Consider the following 19,414-nt stretch of genomic DNA (forward strand, 5'->3'; position numbering starts at 1 on the left):
TTCTACAAAACATGCTGAGTGACTCACTGTACAAAGGGAATTAATAAAAACAAAATGGCAGGAAATGTCATTCATTCATGAGAATCTGCTCACCGGCGTAAATAGAAGCACAGTGGCTCACAAGGTTAGATCGTTGGGCTGATGATTCACGTTTGAAACCCGTTGCTGCCCCAAGGTGGGGATAGCTCCTGTCACATACTATGGCTCCTGCCAACCTGGTGGTTCAAAAGTGGGTGATCGCGAGTAGATAAATGGGTAGTACTTTAGTAGGAAACTTCATGGACACCCAAAAGGATTCCCCAACTGGGCGTCCCTTGGGCAACGGTGATGTTACCGGCAAATCCTTTCACCATGGAAGCACTTTGGTGCTTCCGATACAGAAGAATTAGTATACCAGCGTAAATAAAAAATAGGGAAAGCATCTGTATGAAAGGTATTCTTATGTCATAGTAGGTGAATATTATAATCCTTAATCTGAGGATTCCTAGGTGCTCTCTGAGCTTGAGCACTGCTTATGTTACATAATTTGGGTAATGAAATATCTGCAAGAAAACAGCCAAGCTCATAGAGTACCAAGGACCTCCCATTTCAATCCTAAACTAAATATTCTCCTTTATTGATCCTTAATCTGCAGGAATGTCAAAGCAGTTTGTAAATGATGCAGATCACACATGCATGTAAAGGTATCTTAAACTCATACTACCAATTTTAGAGCAGCAATCATCCTTCATCAATTACACTCAGTGTAGTTTGGACTATGATACTTATCACCTTATTTGTGATAACATCGGACTATAGAAATATTCACTTTGGCAAGTAGGACTAGCCCCTAGGTGCCTTTAACTAATATATGAGACTAATAATTTAAAGCATTTATGAAAAGGTTGTCCATTTCTCTGAAAGCCATGCAAAAGCAGAGATTTCTTGCTGAAAGATCTGAAACAACCGAAAAGAAGTCATACATTCAATTTAGGATTTAGAGAAAAAGATAAAAGCAATACTGAATCAACTTGATTTATTGGATGTATGTGAAATATATAAAAATCATCCTGTATAGAAATATTATGAAAAAGTTATAAACCACAGACATATTGTTAACTTATCAATTTTAGAAGAACGGCATAAAGGAAAGATAAGTTCTATTTGGGGCACAACCCAATACATATCTAAAACAAATTACATTATTCATCAATTCATCAATTATTTTTGGAATTATATACAGCAGTCACCTGACCCAGCAAAAATTGAATATTTGAATGGCACATTATTTTAAATATTACTAATCAACAAAAAGCTCTTAACCCATAACAGAAGTCAACACTAAAGAATCAATTAAAAAGTTAAAAATGAGTAAAACTCCAGGACCTGATGATAATTCAACAATATATTATAAGATTTTGTCCAGCAAACAGCCATGTAAAAGGCAGCACTGTTCGCAGATGCAAAATGGGTGGGCAAAGATTCAGACCCATCTAGCTTTGGGGGCTGTAAAAGAGACTGTGAAAGAATCCTATTTACAGAATTGTAAGATTAAGGTCAGCCATTCCACCTGAATGAGATAGGGCAGGAAATATGACTCAATAAGCTAATCCTATTTTATTGTAAAGCTACATTACAAGAATCTTCAGTGTTCCAGAAAATTGTATTTAAGTTACTCAACTAACAGACTTCCTACATTCAATCCATTCAATCAGGAAGATATAGTACATTATAGTTTGATATTAGGATATCAGATTAATCAGAATAAAACACAAAGAATTATATGGAATCTATCAGAAAAAGGCAAGTAATACTAATTAATCCAATTAGGTATCTGGGAATTTTACTTAGCAAAATATAAAAAGATTTATTTAAGAATAATTATTCACATATTTGGAAACAAAACATAATAGCAGATATGTGCAGCAAAAAATGAATATTTTACCAAGAATTAACTTTCTGTTTCAAATAATTCCAAAAAGAATTGAAGAAAAGATACTAAATGTGTATCAGAAATGAATAATTAAATCTATTTGATGAAATAAAAAAACTGGAAATAAAATTTAAGCTTTTGCAAGATGTGAAAGAGATAGATTAGCAGCATCGAACCTTAAATTATATTATTACATAAATTGTTTAATCTGAATCCATTGCTTCATTATTAAGTATTTATTTTCCTGAAGGTGAATATATATAAAAAGTTGACTAGTAGATATTCAAATAGATAAAATAAAGATGAAATCTTCTGAGATTCTCTCCAATGGTTAGAATTGTCTGATTGGTTTCAATATCTCCAAATAGGTAGTATAGTTCAAACAAGGGATAATACTCAAGAGACTTGACTGAATTTTAAACTCTTGTTAACTCAAACATTTGTTGGGGCTTATTTCTAAGTTGTTACTGAAATATGAACAAGTTAAGGATTCTATTGCTGGAATCCAAAATCGGTAATATCAGCAGATATAATGAAAGTTAGATTTTTACTGTGCAATTAAATAGCTAGAAGCCACCATAATAGTAGATGAGGTACATACAAAAAAGACTTAGCAAACTAAGTTGTGGATTATGCATCAATGTCAAAATTATATATTTAAAAATAATTTTGTATTTAACTTGAAAACTTTTTCTGAATTGTTATTCTGTACTTGTGCTATATGCAAAATTTGGGTCTCTTTTAAGGTACTGTTTAAAATACTAAATCTTGCCTCTAGTCTAACATGAGATGATTAAGACAAATCATCTAAATTTGGTAAAAAGTTATACACTTTATTCTGATTAACAGTTCTTATTTAACTTGAAAACTTTTTTCTGAACTGTTATTCTGTACATGGACTTGTACTATATGCAAAGTTTGGCTCTCTTTTAAGGTACTAAATCTTGTCTCTTCTGTCTAACGAAGACAAATCATCTAAATTTGGTAAAATATTATACATTTTATTCTGATAAACAGTTCTTATTTTTATTAATTACTGATATGTGATTGGATTTCAGTAATTAAGATTACTGTAATATTAACCCAATATTATTTTGAAATGCTTTATTTATGTGTGGATTTTTTTAAAAAAAGTATTCTTTTTTTATTATGATTGTGCTATTAAAGTATTACAATATAAGCATACCAATAACATTTTTTTATGGACGAAAGCTCCTAAGACAATCAGTCAAGTTTAATCACACGATCATTAGTGCTGTCATGGTTGCAAACATTGTGAGCAAAACGGGTCTCTTTACTAGCCTCTCAGTTTGGCACGTGGTGAACAATACAAGTAAAAGGGTTTCTAGCCAGCATTACTGGCTTCTGCTAGCTAGCTGGCTATTCGGACTCAGCAGGCCCTGCCCTCCTGTTCCCGGTTGCTCCCGGATGGCTCCAGCAAGTACTCTTGCTGCAGTCCAGCTGCTCCCAGGCTGGTTCCTTTTTGGGCTCAGTTCTAGCAAGTACTCTTCGAGCCCGGTTGCTCTCTGGCCAGCTCGAGCAAGTACTCTTTAGGCCTGGATGGCTTCTGTGAATTGACCACAGCTGGCTTGCCTTCCTGGCTCTTCTCCCAGCATGAGTCCCATCACCAAACACTCATCTGGGGCCCCCATGCATCCCCCTCTCCCTGTGCATGTGTGGCAACTCTGAAATGGCACGTTGTGGCAACTTTGAAAGGCGCGTTGTCTTGGACGTTGACAGGTGCATTTCAAATTCTGCACTTGAACACATATTGCATAATAGAAAATGAGCAGACTGATTTAAGTAAGTAATATATCCCAATGGAAATGTATTTGACAGACAGTGGGCAAACAAAGAACAGGCAATGTACAGTTCTAAGAGAACAGAAAGGCAGACTGAAAGAGGCTCCTTCTCACTCATCCAGATGAAGAGACTTTGGGGCTTTCAAACAATAGCAATGATATGTTGATTTCTTATTGAATAGGCTGTACATTTCCTAATAAAAAAGGCACTAAGATTGAATGGCAAAATCTGGGATTTAATGTTACTGGATCACAGACAGTTGAGATTCCTATCCGTAACTAAAATGAACATTTTGATAAACGAAGATGAGAATGGACTCCCGTTTCTGTCTGACTGGTACTTCTTCCCGAAAGACAGTGTAAAACATAATCTTAAGAATCTTGCCTGAATACCAGAAGAACATAAGAAAGTAACAGGACACTGCTCACCCCTCCATCCGATCCTCCCAGGGACAGTCCCCTCTCTGCTATTCTGTGGACGAAACAACAATCTCAAAACATAGCTTTTCCCCCAGTTGTTTACAGATGTTTTTGAAATACAACCTGTCACCGTTAATAAGGAAGAAACAGAAAAGAAACATCCCCCTTGGATTCATAGCAGGTAAATCAGCATAACAGGTGGCCCTCATTATCTGTGGAGCTTCATTCTCAAGGGTTCAAACTGCAGATTAAAAAAACTGTAAATGTGACCTTAAAAAGAGATAGAGAAAAGCATAGAGAAAAGCTATCTAGAATATTCTGCTCATGTAAAAAGGGGAGGGGAGCTCCAAGCTACAGTTACATAAACTTTTTCGCATGATCTGGACTCCGTTTAACAATTATTGAAATAAAATACTGCAGATAACGAGGGACACCTGTGCCACACACATTACTCAGAAAGAGGCAAAGCATTTGCTAGTACAAATGGCAAAATCCAAAGCTCAGCGCTTACCCAGTCATTTCCAGGCAGGATTACTGCAAAGGTCAGCAACAAGTTTTGAATTGCAAGTGAGCAAAGGATAGAAAAATCTAGTTTATTATCAATGAAATAATGTCCTGTGGGAGAATGGGATTCTATAGGCTGAATAGAGGAGTCTAAAGATGCAGTGGAGAGAATGAAAAGGGAGCGGGTGAAGTACCTTCTGTGATCTTTATTGAGAAAAGTGATAAAGCCTCTAATTAAAGTTTTCAGTTCTTTCTGTGTTTACCACTGAACACTAACCTTAGGGCTGGTCAAGGGGTACTTTTCCAGCTAAAGTTTAGAGAGGTGAATATGGGAAGAATAACAATTTAGGCCCGTGATGGTGAGCCTATGGCACGTGCGGCACAGGTGGCATGCGGAGCCATATCTGAGGGAACACGAGGAGTTGCCCTATGTCAACTCCAGCACACATCACGCACTGGCAAGCTGATTTTTGGCCTTCCAGGGGGTGGGGGAAGCCATATTTTGCCTTCCCCAAGCTTCAGGACGCTTTCCTGAAACCTGGGGAGGGCGAAAAATGTCCCAATAGGCCTACCGGAACTCCAGAGGCTTCAGTAAGGCCTGCACGCATGCATGCGGGGGGTGGGGTGGTAATTGCATTATGCCCTCCCCCCACATGGGTATGGGCATGTGCGCGTGCGCTATTGTGCACACGCGTGCACTTTTGGCACCCAAGCAGAAATCATTCACCATCACTGATTTAGGCTATCCAGGAAATAGGGCTGGCAAGGGGAAAAAATAGTATATGCGACTCATATTCCCAGCAGCATACTTTGTAACAAGACCAAAATATATATATATTCGTGCTGAGCTAATCAATATGTCATAGGAATATCACATGCTGAAAGAGAGGCATATAGTGCAGAGTATAAAACTGCATATACTTGAAATAAATATCACGTTTATATACACAAACACACATACTCATTTGTAGAAATACAGCATGTGTCCATGGAAGGCATATCTAGATCAGGGCTGTCAAACTTTCGGCCCATGGGCCGGATGTGTCACTTGCTGGCATGCCCACACCCAGTTTAGCGATGGGGGAAAAAGCTCCAATACACCCCGTGATGCCGCCATGACAACCTGAGTGTGACACCCCTGTTCTAAATAGAGCAAACTAGTGTAGACAGGCTTTCTGGATTTCCGGATCCAAATTCCAAAATATGAAAATACAACGGAGACAATTTGGAAACCTGGTTTCAAAATTATGGCCAATAATTTATTTATTGTTAGTCAACAAGTTAATACAGTTAGAGAGGAGGTATAATCTCCTGTTTTAAAAGGAAACATTTGATTCTTTGGCCTTCCCTACCTTAATTCCATACCTGTTAAATCAAATAATAACGGCGGCCTATGTCACAAGCATGTTTGAATATAAATAGAATGCAGACCAAAAAGTATGTTTCATGTTATATCTGGGGAAAGGATGGAAGACATTTTAGATGTTACAGAACAAGAATTCCCTGATGTTTCACCAAAAGTCCTCTTGATTAGGACTGGGAAAATTAGTGGAATGGGGAGTCTTTGGTGCTCTCTTGGCTGTCTTCTTATAGACATTTCATTATCTACCTAGGTAGAATCATCAATGGAAGTGAGCATGGGGTTTGCTCCCAGTTTATATACAATAGCTTGCCCTGTCAGTATTAGTGGTATGTGGTTTTTCCTTGATATTTCCTTGATTAGGGATTGTTTTCTGCTTGATCCTTTGCCTGGTGCTCATTCCAGCTTATCTGGTTATTGTTGTTGTAGAGGATATATCTTTTTAATTGTGTCTTTTGAATGGTGTGTAAATCATGTTTAATAATTTATACTGGAAGTCCTCATTTAAAAATGTGATTGTGACTGGCAACTCTGTTGTTAAGTAAAATGGTCATAAACTGAAAAATCACGGGACTGCATCACCTTGTCCCATCTTAGTGATGATCCTCCTGATGTCACTATCATGGGACTGCATCACTTTGTCCCATCTTAGTGACGACCCTCCTGATGTCACTGTAAAAAAAAACCGTGCAGGTTGTTAAAGAAGGACGTCACATGACTGCAACTTCCAACTTCCTGTCAATATCCTCACTGACTTCCTTGTGGGAAGCCAGCAGGAAAGTTGTAAATTATGATCACGTGATTGTGGGGATGTTGCACCATCCATAAGTATAGGGTCCAGTCATAACTACCACTAGTTCAGAGTCATCGTAAGTTCAAACAGTCACTCAACAAGGGGGCATCTGTCTACTGTTTAGAAAACAAACAGAAAACACCACCACCACTCTATTCTAAAGTTTTTAACAAGGACATTCTGAAAAAAAATTCTTACCTACGGATTTGCTCAGCTTCTTCCCTGTTAATTATGGAATCTGTTATTCCTCTTCCACACTTCTGAGGGGTACAGCCTAGATAATGCATAAGAAAAAAAGAAGACAGTATTTAAATGTATGTTTATGTATATGGTTTGCCAATTGCACAGTGGCAGATAGGACAGCACTCCAGAGGGTCAACATCATTGCCCAGAGGATCATTGGTTGCTCTCTCCCCTCTTTGGAAGAGCTTTATAGCTCCCGCTGCCTTAAGAAAGTTCAAAACATTCTCAAAGATCCATCTCATCCTGGGCACTTTTTTTTTTTTTTTTTGGAATATTACCATCTGGCAGACAGTACAGGATAATAAAAACAAGGACAAACAGGCTGCAAAACAGCTTCTATCCCAGGGCAATAGCCATACTGAATTCTACAGTGTAGTGCAATATTGGGTTTTCAATTATATAGAATATAAAGGATGTATATTTATGATTTTATTTTTATAATTGTAATGTACACCGAAGACAGCATTTAATTTTGTTGTACCATGTGCAATGACAATAAAGTAAACTAAACTAAATATTTTTCACTGCTGTACCTGTTTTTAAAGGTATTACAGACAGCCAGGGTAGATAAAAATCGATGAATTTTTTTTAAAAAAATCAGAATTAAATCGGATTTTTAAAATTTAAAACAGAATTGTTTTATTTTTATCAAATTTATTTTAATAAAATGCTTCTGGAGTAAACATCTATCTAAATATAATTTTCTATTTAAGATACATTAATATTTTAGTTTATTCAGCATGAAATGGAGCTTAGTTTTGTAGTATGAGGCTGTATATTTTGCAATATTGGGACTATTGGTGAGTCAACAGCAGGTCAGAGGAGAAGCTGCTGTGGGACAGAGATGACAGTTGCTCTTTAAAAATTATGGTTCAAGTCGAATTGATTTAAATCAAGCCTTTTTACTAGTGATTTAAATCGTGATTTAAACAGACTTGATTTAAATCAAACCCACCCTGCAGACATCTGTATTACTTGAAATGATTGATCCATCCATAGTAGATCAGATCCATCACAACTTATACATTGCTATCATTATACCTCATACTTTTATTTAATTCTCACAATAATTATTGCATCTTATGAAAAAACAACTGTCCATTTCAATTTCCTCTGCCATTTTTTTTGGTCTCATGCATTAGCTAAAGAATCTGACATTCTAATTCTCAAAATTATTAAATTATTGTTTAAAAGTCTGTATTTCTTCCCCCCCCCCCCACAAATGATCCTGCTATAATAATAAACATTGTAACAAATCTAAGTAAAGTTCTTTTGCCTAATTCATCAGGCAAAATCCACTTGAAGAATCCACTGATGCCAATTTTTAATGTCACTTGAATGTAAAAGACAGTTATCTCTAATTTTGCAAATCTTTATATCTTTGTAACGAGCTTCAAGTAGCTGAAGTTAATATTCTATCCTGTTGGTTTTACTTCTTGGACATTTACAAAACTATCACATTTCAAGGAGCATCTGGGGAACAACTATTGATTCAACTTCTTCAAGTGAAATAAACAAATACTGAGTTACAAGCTTGATCTTTCAAAATAAATTAAGACTCTTGAGGCCAACTTTTCCTGCGCTCTTAAAGAGTAAAAATGACAGGAGAAAACAAATGATGTATCTTCAGTGGACACTTCAATCATGGTATTTTAAGAAAAATATATATTGAAACGTATATTAGAGAACTCTGCAGCGTTTTATGTTCGATTCTAAAAAAGATGTTGGGGGGGGACCAGTCTGCAATCTAGGTAGCTTATACAAGATTAAAAACCAAGCAGAAGACCAGCAAGATAAAAACAATAGGAAACCACAATAAAACAAGGCTGAAATCATACCAATAAGTTGAACTTATCTACTCCCATGGTCTAATGCCTGGGGATGAACCAGGTTTTCAAGGCTTTATGAAAGGACAGCAGGATTGGGGCCATCTGAATCAGGGAGTGAGTGAGCAGCTGTTCCATACAGCAGGCATTGTGACAGAGAAAGCACAATCCCTACTAGACAGTATTGATTCATGGAGGCTATCCAAAGCAAGTCCATCCTGTCATATCTTGTCGGACAGGCAGAAAGAATTGAAGACAGGAAATCTAATCTATAATTTGAATCTGTGCCATATAGAGGTTTATAAGTAGCATCCTGTAATTTGAAGTATTTAGAAGTCTACTGGGAGCAAGTGCATTTTGCATACTACGGCTACCTATGCTGCCACATTCTGGATCAGATGCAACTTCCTGATAGCCTCCAAGGGCAGCCCTATGCACAGCACATTACAATAGTCCAAACTGAAAGTGACCAAGGCATAAGTGACCATGAACAAACCAATCCAGGGAGAAGTCCAAGCAGTACACAAGATGGTTTTATGAAAAAGCCCTTCTCACCATAGCTGCCATCTGCTCTTCAAAGTCCAAGAGATACCAAAAATCTACACCAGTTCTGTCTGGGGAAATGCAACCCCAACACCCCAAATAGAGGTCCCAGGATCCAGGGACCCCTAGAATCTATTGCCACTCAATTTAGTTTCTTTTCAGATCCAGGCTCCCATGGCCTCCAGATACCAGTACAAAAACCCCATCACTTGAATGGCCATGAATTGAGATTCATACATGGGTATCATCAGTATATTGATGATGCTTAGCTGCATGACAACAGGTGAGCCCACCTGGTGAGTCCATATAAATGTTAACTAGGAGCAAATGGTACTTTATACAGATCTCTGAGGAATCCTGGACAGGGTTTTAGCATTCTCAAAACTAAAGCAGATAAAACAAAGCAGCATCACCCAAGTTTAGGAAGAAATAGTATTGCAGTAAATTACCAAAGTAATAGATAAATTCTGAAAAAGGCTAGAGATAAATTACAGCTCCCATGATTCTCATCAAGGTTACAGTTAGACGTGATTTAGGCAAGCATCAAACTGAATTTTGATATATTTAAGAAACTTTACTGTCAGATTACAGAATAGGGAACCCTGTCAAATATAACTCACAGGTGCCCCCAAGTGGAAACTTGGTAATATGAAAATTGCAACAGAAATGCAAAAAAAGAAAAAAAAAGAAAAAAAAGAGCAGCCATTCAGGAACAGACTGAATTAATCCAGCAGAGTATGATCAGAATATATTCATTTAAGAATATATATTAGACTGGGTCAAAATAAAATATTTTAAAAAGTTAAAATACTTCAAAATTAAATTCATTTTAGTATTGAAAATGCAAACCTCCCCTTTGAAAGCATGTTAAAACTGTAATTTCACCCTTAAAAACCAATAAAAAGTGGGGGGGAACCCCACAAATAAATGAACCTAAAAACATTATCCCCCAAACTGAGCATGCATCCAACAAGCCCAAAAACGCAAATGTGAGACATATATCCTATACATTCTTTCATTCTGTATGAAATCAAATATCCAGCTCCTCAGTTATAAACACTATTTTTTATTCTGATTTTTAATTCTAATCTTAACTTAGTGATTCTGAAGGTACAAAATCACAATTATAAGTAATGAACTGTTACGAAAACTCCTGTTTTTACAGAAGATGAACATTTGAATCAGATTATATTGGCAAAAGCAGGCAACTATAAGAATCATGGGACCTGAATTTTAAAGAGAACTCATATAAATATGGATCCAAGACATACTGTATTTTTCAGAGTATAAAAGACGCACCAGAGTATAAGACGCACCAAGGTTTTGAAGAGGCAAATTTTAAAAAAAGTAGGTAGGTAGATAGATAGAGGGACAGAGAGGGAGAGAAAGAGAGAGAAATATAGTAGGTAAGTAGGGAGAGAGAGAGAGAGAAATAGAAAGAGAGAGAGAAATACAGTAGATAGGTACTGTAGGGAGAGAGAGAGAGAGAGAGAGTAGGTAGGTTGGTAGGTAGAGGGATAGAGAGAGAGAAATAGAGAGAGAAATACAGTAGATAGGTAGGGAGAGAGAGTAGGTAGGTAGATAGAGCGGGGGAGAGAGAGAGAGAAATACAGTAGGGCGGGAGGGAGGGAGAGAGAGAGAGTAGGTAGGTAGGTGTTTCCAGGTATATTTATCCATGTGCTGGAGAAGGAAATCGCCGACAATCTGCAGCACCTAAGACTTTGTTTCTGCTGGCACAGCACTTGATCAATGTAATTCTCATCAATCAGTTAAAGAGCTTTTCCAAAAGGAAAAAAAAAAGTTTTTGCACTCTGCAAACCTCCCAAAAATGGCCCGATTTTAAAGGCATGAATAGCCTTGGGGGGGCTTGCAGAGTGCTCCTGGGGGGTGGGACAAAAATGAGAAAAAAACAGCCCGTTTTTTGTGAAAACGGGCCTGTTTTTCGTCAAAAAAATGGCATGCATAGTCTTATGGAGGCTTATAGAATGCTCCTGGGGGCTGGGGGGGGGGCAAAAAACGGCCCGTTGTTTGCTCATTTCTGCCTTCCACAGCCCCCAGGAGCTGTCTGAAAGCCTCCATAAGGATATGCACAGCCATTTTGGTGAAGGGGCAGGACTTCGGGAGGCAAAAAAATGCTGTATTCAGTGTATAAGACGCACTCCGATTTTCAGTCTCTTTTTTGAGGAAAAAAGGTGCATCTTATACTCAGAAAAATACGATAGGTGGTCGTGAAGTTTTAAATTTTACATGCTTATTTTATGGGAAAGTTTCCCCATGCACCCATAAAATCCCATCTCACTCCAGAGACTTAACAGAACGGGAAAGTAACTTCAGCAACATGGATATTTGGGATAGATTCAGGTTTGCTTTATACATTTCCCATTTTATGCCATAGCAACACTGACTGCATAGTTTTCTTTTCCTTCTGCATCCTTTAGATATAGATGTAGTCTGTGAGACGACACTCCTTTAGGGGTATCTTTTGTAAAATCCCCCCTCCCCCCAAAATATAAGGCTATAATGAAATTCAGGTTTTTGCACTTACGTATTGCTAATAGTACATGCTTTTTATTATAACATCTCTGCATGAATATATCCTATGACTCTCCAAAGGGAACACTAAGAAGTCATAGAGAGGCTTCTCCCAGATACTAGAAAAAACAGCCTTTGAACTCCTATGAAAAACCAGAAGAGCCATAGCTTGAATTAGTAACACTGACAATTGATCTTTAGTTTTTTGTACACATTAAGAAGATCCATGTGATGGCACAGCATGGATGTAGTCCATGATTCATAATCGATGTACAATTTTCTGCCATATTTGCAATGTACAATATATACTGTGTAATTTTTAAAAAAACTTGGTTTAATTACATCAATCATACTAGGTGATTTGTCCATGCTGGAAAGGATCCTATATAAGATTTATGAACATCAGTGAATCACAGTTATGCTTTTGCCCCATTGCAGCATATATTAGAGAAATGATCTGTAATTTAAAGGATATTTTGATTGAAATCTTCGGTAAAAATATGGAGGATCCATGCTTCATGCCAGTAGTTTGTAACAATAGATCAGCAATTTTATCTGTGTGGTTTATAGACAGAAATATACTTAATGGTTGGGCTTGGGGTCAATCTCATACCTAAATCTAAATCCAATCCAATACTGGCATTGATCCATGGCTCAACAGCATCATCATAATACATTTTGTGATTCATACAGTTCTGCCTGTTGTGGTCCGCCAGCGGCCTGCGGAGCTCACAGCAGAGTTGGACAGCAAGGAGGTTGGGGAGGAACATGGACCAGTCCTGCAATCTGGGGAAGGCTAGGACAAGGGCTCTACATCGGAGGCAGAGTGGGGGCCAGGGCTATCTGGGAGTTATGTACTGCCTCTGGAGCTGCAAGAGTTGGACAACAGCAAGGCAGAGGAACAGGCTCCACCTGTTCCCAGTGTACGCATGCGCAGAGCTGCCAGAAAGCAAGAAGTTAAAACAGAAGGGACGACTCAGTCGTCAGTTTTGGAACTGATTGGCCCATGGGTGGGTTCTGGATTCTTTTACTGCCAGTTCGCTCAGGGATGCGCTTCATGTGTGCTTGATGCGCAGTAGTAAACAAATTGTTTCTGTGCATGCGCAGAAGCAAAAGACAAGATGGCGGTGCCTACAGCACCACCGATAGAACCAGTTCAGGGGTGTGGGCAGCCGAGTTACTACCTACTTGGCCGAACCGGTCTGAACCGGTAGGAACCCACCTCTAGATTAGCTCCTCCCATAAGACAGAAAGGAGGAGCAAAGGCACATGAGCCTTTTCAGGAAGCAACTTGGTTCATGCTGATCAGTTTAACTTTTGAAAATACGTTTGGACTCTTTGCTCTGTGTGGCCTTGCCAAGCTAATTGCCATTTAAGTCTTTGGCAGCCTTATCCTGAAGGACTTTGGTAGCCTGCTGTAGAACTCTTTACTACTATTTGGAACTAATTACAGGCTGTGAATGAATAGAATCGACAGCCTTTGAAATAAAAAGAGGTTTTGGGGATTTAATCGTATGTTTTTATTGTATCAGGAAGCCTAGGTCAGAACAATGCCCATGTATGTGCTTTCTTACTTCCGTTTATGGAAATCCCATGTAAGGATCTTTTAGAATCTAGTTTTGGACTTTGGTGGTACCTAGAAACATTGTCATTGACTTTTAGAAGTCTCTAAACCCGAATATAAATTCTGGACATAAGGTAGGATATTGTGTAGAAATCATGAAAAATTACGGGCATCTTATTTTATAAAAATATTTTTGTGCCACTATAAAACACTGAATTATAGATAGTCCTTGAGTTACAACTATAATTGAGCCTGGCAATCATGGTTATAAATCATGATGGTTGTAAAGTGGATTATCATGTGACTAGATCTATTTTAATGATCTTTTTTACACTGGTTGTTAAACAAAGCTATTATTTGCTATGGCTCGTTTTTGCAATAAAGGAAGTAAACGCTGGTTTTCAGTAAAACTGTCATAAATCAGTCATGTAACCATGCGGTGCTGCAAATAAAAGATTATTAGAAGCAAAGAAAGAAAATAGACTTGGTTTATTGCATCACTAGGTTAAAATAGAAATGTTATTATTTCCGGTAACCTCTTAATAGAGTTTTGCTGACATCAGGACTGGAATGACAAGGTTTTAAGAATTTGTTTACAGATGGAATACAGGAAGAAAAGATCACTTGTTGTATTTTAAGAGAAGGTGATGTTACTACTATTGTTTGCAATTGTGATGAATGTATATGTGTATGTGTGTGTGTGTGTGCGCGTGCGTGCACACAAATACCCTGTTTCCCTGAAAATAAGACCTCTCTGGATAATAAGCCCAATTGGGCTTTTGAGCGCATGAGCTAAAATAAGCCCTCCCCTGAATATAAGTCCTCCCCGAAAATATTGCAACACAGCAGCAGCCATGAGGTGACCAGGCTCTCCACCTCCTGCATCTCAAAAACAATAAGACCTCCCAGAAAATAAGGCCAAGTGCTTATTTCGGGGTTCAAAAGAAAATAAGACCCTGTCTTATTTTCGGGGAAACATGGTACATACCAGGGACGTGCAATCAGGGGAGGCAGAGCCTCACCGCTCTCATCATGAAAAGAAAAAAAATGTAAAACGGAAAAGGTGAGTGCTGAGGTGAGGCTTAAAAAAGCCTCTAAAAAAGGGCCCTGTACTAGCAGGCAGGCAGAACTGCATGCCTCCCCTACTTCGGGATTTTTTAGACTTTTAACCCTCGCTTGTTAAGTGAGGGTTAAAAGCCTAAAAAATCCCGAGGTAAGTGAGGCATGCAGTTCTCCTGCCTCCTAGTAGAGGGCGCTCATTCTTCCTGTGACTCAACTCTTCCCTTTTTCTTCCCTTCTCGTTTGCGCACGCGTGTGTGTATGTATCTACTTTGGTGGAGATGAAATGGCTGCTGGTATTATTTGGGAAAAAGCTTTCGGGGGTGGGGGAAGGTTGTGGAGAGGAAGGGAGGAAGGACAGGGGTGGCTTTTAGCTCTGATTTGTTTCTCTCTCTTTTCCCTCTCTCCCATTCTCTCCTTCCAGCTCTCTTTCATTTCTCTCTATCTCTCTCTCTTTCTCCCCTTTTCTCTTTCATCTCTTTCTTGCTCGTGCAAGCAAAATACCCCGGGATCACGGTGGCGGGGACAGAAACTCCTTCCGCTGCGCTGTGGAGAAGAGCCATGCTGTGCAGGAGACTCCTCAGCACTAGCCTCAGATCAGCGCGAGCTGCGGTCCCCTTCATGTTGGCTCAGGAAGGAGGGGAATGGGATCATGTGTGCAGGAAGCTCCTCAGCGCTAGCCTCAGATCAGTGCGAGACGCGGTCCCCTTCATGTTGGCTCAGGAAGGAGGGGAATGGGACCGCAGCTCGCGCTGATCTGAGGCTAGCGCTGAGGAGCCTCCTGCACACCCGGTCCCATTCCCCTCCTTGCTGAGCCAACATGAAGGGGACCGCGGCTCACACTGATCTGAGGCTAGGACTGAGGAGTCTCCTGCACACACGGTCCCATTCCCCTCCTTCCTGAGCCAACATGAAGGGGACTGCTGCTCGCGCTGAGGAGCCTCCTGCACACGCGGTCCCATTCCCTTCCTTCCTGAGCCAACATGAAGGGCATGCAAAGGGTTTGGGAGGCTTGCAGAGTGCTCCTGAGAGCTGGGGAGGGCAAAAATGCCCCTTTTTTGCTAAAAATGGGCAAAAAAATGGGGTTTTGGCCTTCCTAACCCCCGAGGAGTGCCATTTTTGCTCTCCCCAGCTCCCAGGAGCACTCTGCAGGCCTCCCAAAACCTCTGTGCAAAAAACAAGCCTGTTTTTGGTGAAAATGGGAGACACGGGGCAGAGTTACCAGAGGCCAAAAATGGCTGCATTCGGTGTATAAGATACACCAACATTTTCACCCTCTTTTAGGGGAAAAATAGTGTCTTCTACTCCGAAAAGTATGGCATATATACGTACATACATAGACACACACACACACACTTTACTATATTCTTATTTTTTTCCTTTCTTTTTCTACTTTTTCTTTTAGTTTGCATTAATTTTTTAATCATTGTAATTATAATTTTAATAAATAAGTTATTTAATTTAATTTTAATAAAATTACTATTAAAAGCATCAATGCAGGTCATATTATTCAATACCTTCAAACCGTTTATGGCTGTCATAATCCTCTGAGCAGGGTACTTCAATGAATTTGTCTGGGATGCTTTCACCATGATGAGCCAATACTTCTGTAACTCCATCTTCAATGAACAAGTAGCTTCTACTCAAAAGATAACCCAGCATGGCAGATGAGAGAAGGAAAGCTGCTGTTAACCATTTTCGCCGTGAATCTTTCTGAATATTATCTTTCACGCCACTGAAAAGAGAACAAGATGCTTTTATTCTCTTCTTTAATACATATTTTGACTTTGGATTTTACAATGAAATTTTAAAACCTATGTACTTGGGCTTCATACTTTCACTGTGTATTATTTTTTTCATCATTATTTTAATTTTAAAATGTCTGTCTTTTGATTATAGTACACTATATAGTATCAGCTGATCTGGGAAAATGCTATATTGAAGAACAGAACATGCACTTTAAAAAGCAATAAATATACCGTATTTTTCACCCTATAAGATGCACTTTTTTACTCCAAAAAAGAGGGTGAAAATCTGGGTGCGTCTTATACGCCGAATGTTTAATGTTTCCATTAACAAACCGTTCAAAGTTCTGATGCGAGAGGAGTGGAACACCTGGATGGCAGCTGGGAACCATGATCTGACATCTACTGGGCGGATGAAGAGGCTCACTATCACACAAGTGTGTGAATGGGTTAAAAGGTCATGGGACTCCGTGAAGGAGGACATTGTTGTAAAATCCTTCAAGAAGTGTGGCATTAGTAATGCCTTGGATGGAACAGAAGACGACGTCTTATTTGACACCAGTGAGGAAGAAAGTGATGACAATGACTGCGTGGATCTGTCCTTCCTCATTTCTGATAGCAGCGAAGAAGAGGAATTCTTGGGGTTCGAATAAAAACATTACAGCCTTATTTTTGTTACTTTCACTGTTTACTGACTTTACTGACTGTTAATGAGAGTAAAGATAGTTCTTAATATGTTACATGGTTGACATAAAATTGTTCTTAAACTGCTGTTAACTTTATACAGTTGATATAAAATATTTTACTACAGTATTTGGTTCAGAATCTTTTTTTTCTAGATTTTCCTCCTTTAAAATTGGGTGCGTCTTATATTCCGGAGCGCCTTATAGGGCGAAAAATAATTCATGCAATATCCACTTCTTTAAACACAAAACTAGTGAAATATACTCGTATTCAATAACATGGGCCCAATGACTGCATCTTTAATATAAAGGCCTCATTCACATCAAGTAAGAAACATCATTTTCTGAATCTTGGGCTTGGGAAAAAATAGCCTTTAACTATTAAAATTCCCAATACTGTACACTTAATAAGTTATGGCTTACTAAAAAAAACATGTTTTCTGGAATATCAAACAGAACTGAAACACCTGAATTCTACCTTTTAAAAAAAATTATGTGATTTGTAGTAAGTTGCAGAAAGTATTAGTATAAACTGCTATAGAGAGCTAGAACAGTGTAGGGTTTAGATTTTGGATTTGCACTGGACAGACCCAGGTTCAAGGTTTCACACAAAGAGAATTCACTGTTTGACTTGGGAGACAATTCAGTCTTAGTCAACCTAGCTCAAAGAATTGTTGTGAAGACAAAATGTGCACTTAATGTTATCTTTATCTAGCTCTTCCCCCATGGCCTTTCCTATTTATATCCTCACAAGGGCTTCCAAATATTAAGTGGTCCGCATGTAAGCAATTCAAGAATATCCAAAAAACTTATGTGGCTGAGTAAGGAAATAGGGGATTTCTGGCCTAAATCCAGTGCTCTGCTAGTACAGTAAGGATACTAGGCATAAGTCATTAAGCCAATTCTTTAGGACAGAGGAACGCCATGATCTAGAAGAAACATAAAAGTTTCATAAAAGATAATATTGGCCAAGTAACAACACAAGCATCAAAAGGAAGCGGAAGTTATTTTAATGAACTTAACTATTCCATTCAGTTCTTTCTTTATTCAGCTACCCATGTCATGAATGTGACTCATGAGTATTTATCTGCACTGCTGAAATATTATAATTTTCCCTACTTTTCCTGCAGCATATTCTCAACATGGGAACTCATACATGTAGTCCTTGACTTGCAACCGTTCATTTTTACCATGGCACTGAAAAAAAGTGACTTAGGACCATTTTTCACACTTACAATCGTTGCAGGATCCCCGTGGTCACATGATCAAAATTCAGACGCTTGGCAACTGACACATATTTATGATTGTTGCAATGTCCCGGGATCACGTGATTCCCTTTTGCGACCTTCTACGAAGGAAAGTCAATGGGGAAGCCAGATTTGCTTAACGACCGAATTACTATCTTATCACCTGCAGTGATTCACTTAACAATGGTGACAACAAAGGTCGTAAAATAGGGAAAAAACTCAATGCCTCACTTAGCAACACAAATTTTGGTCTCAATTGTGGTCGTAAGTTGAGGACTACCTGTATAAAGTAGTTTGTCTAGAATCCAGCTATCGATACCACCTTAAACGAAGGGGAAGGAGAAACCTTTTTTCTCATAAGCAGATTCCAACCTGTCACCTTATTATTAACCTTATTAATAAGAATCTTAGTGCAGGAATCCAACTCAGTCCAACTAGAAATTATTAAGAGCTGCCTTGTGATAGATTCTACATAAGGGGTCACCAACCTTTCCAACCTCAGGGACCACTAAATTCATAATTTTAAATCCCATGGACCACTAATATATATATATATATTAAGGTAACTAGTATTTAGTGCAATATAAAAAATGCAAATAATTTTTCGCGGATCACCAAAATTTTCTCACGGACCACTGGTTGGTGACCACTGTTCTAGATCCATCATGTCGGTAGAAGTCCTGAGCCTTCAAAACACAAAATACCCCAAACTGACACCCTCTGGATTTGTGTGATTTATTGAGGCAGCCCTCAATCCGGCCCCCAAGGACTTCTAAATACAGCCAGCTCTTTCCTAGGTGGACAGACTTTGGAAAGCGTTGTCCACCTCGAGAGAGAGAGAGCGCCAGGCTGGGCAAAGAGCTGTAGGAGGAGTGAAACAAGCCAGGCGGGATGGGAAAGATGAAGCGCAAAGAGCTCCCTCCTTCTATCCCATGCGCAACACTGAGCCGTAATGGGCAGCTATTAAGCACCCAGTCACCCTTCGTACCTGCTGCAGTGACGACGCTCTTCCGCTCGAACCGCCGCGCCTGCACCGCCACTCTCCGGTGCCCTCCCGGCTGGCCGACGCTGAGGAGCCATGGTTCCAATGAAGCCGCTCTACCTGGATCAGAGGATGCTACCTTCGCGGGTGGGAGGGGGCGGGGGCGGAGGGAAGCATCGGCCAATAGGTTTTTCACAGC

At 39.1% G+C, this 19,414-nt stretch overlaps 1 protein-coding gene across 2 annotated transcripts in view; it reads right to left on the reverse strand.

Annotated features, from left to right (window-relative positions):
* OGFOD3 (2-oxoglutarate and iron dependent oxygenase domain containing 3) overlaps positions 1–19,362 on the reverse strand; it is a 44,861-nt gene extending 25,499 nt beyond the window's left edge. For both annotated transcript variants that reach the window (XM_081969637.1, XM_081969636.1), the window contains exons 1-4: positions 19,222–19,362; positions 16,076–16,293; positions 6,990–7,065; positions 4,144–4,186 (exon numbers count right to left, since the gene is read on the reverse strand). In XM_081969637.1, coding sequence (XP_081825763.1) covers positions 4,144–4,186; positions 6,990–7,065; positions 16,076–16,293; positions 19,222–19,313 — 429 coding nt within the window. In that variant the 5' untranslated portion in view covers positions 19,314–19,362. The remainder of the gene's footprint in view (positions 1–4,143; positions 4,187–6,989; positions 7,066–16,075; positions 16,294–19,221) is intronic.
* Positions 19,363–19,414: the final 52 nt, after the last annotated feature.

The sequence above is a fragment of the Natrix helvetica genome, assembly GCF_964273705.1.
Source record: "Natrix helvetica genome assembly, chromosome: 1".
Classification (NCBI taxonomy): Eukaryota; Metazoa; Chordata; class Lepidosauria; order Squamata; family Natricidae; genus Natrix; species Natrix helvetica.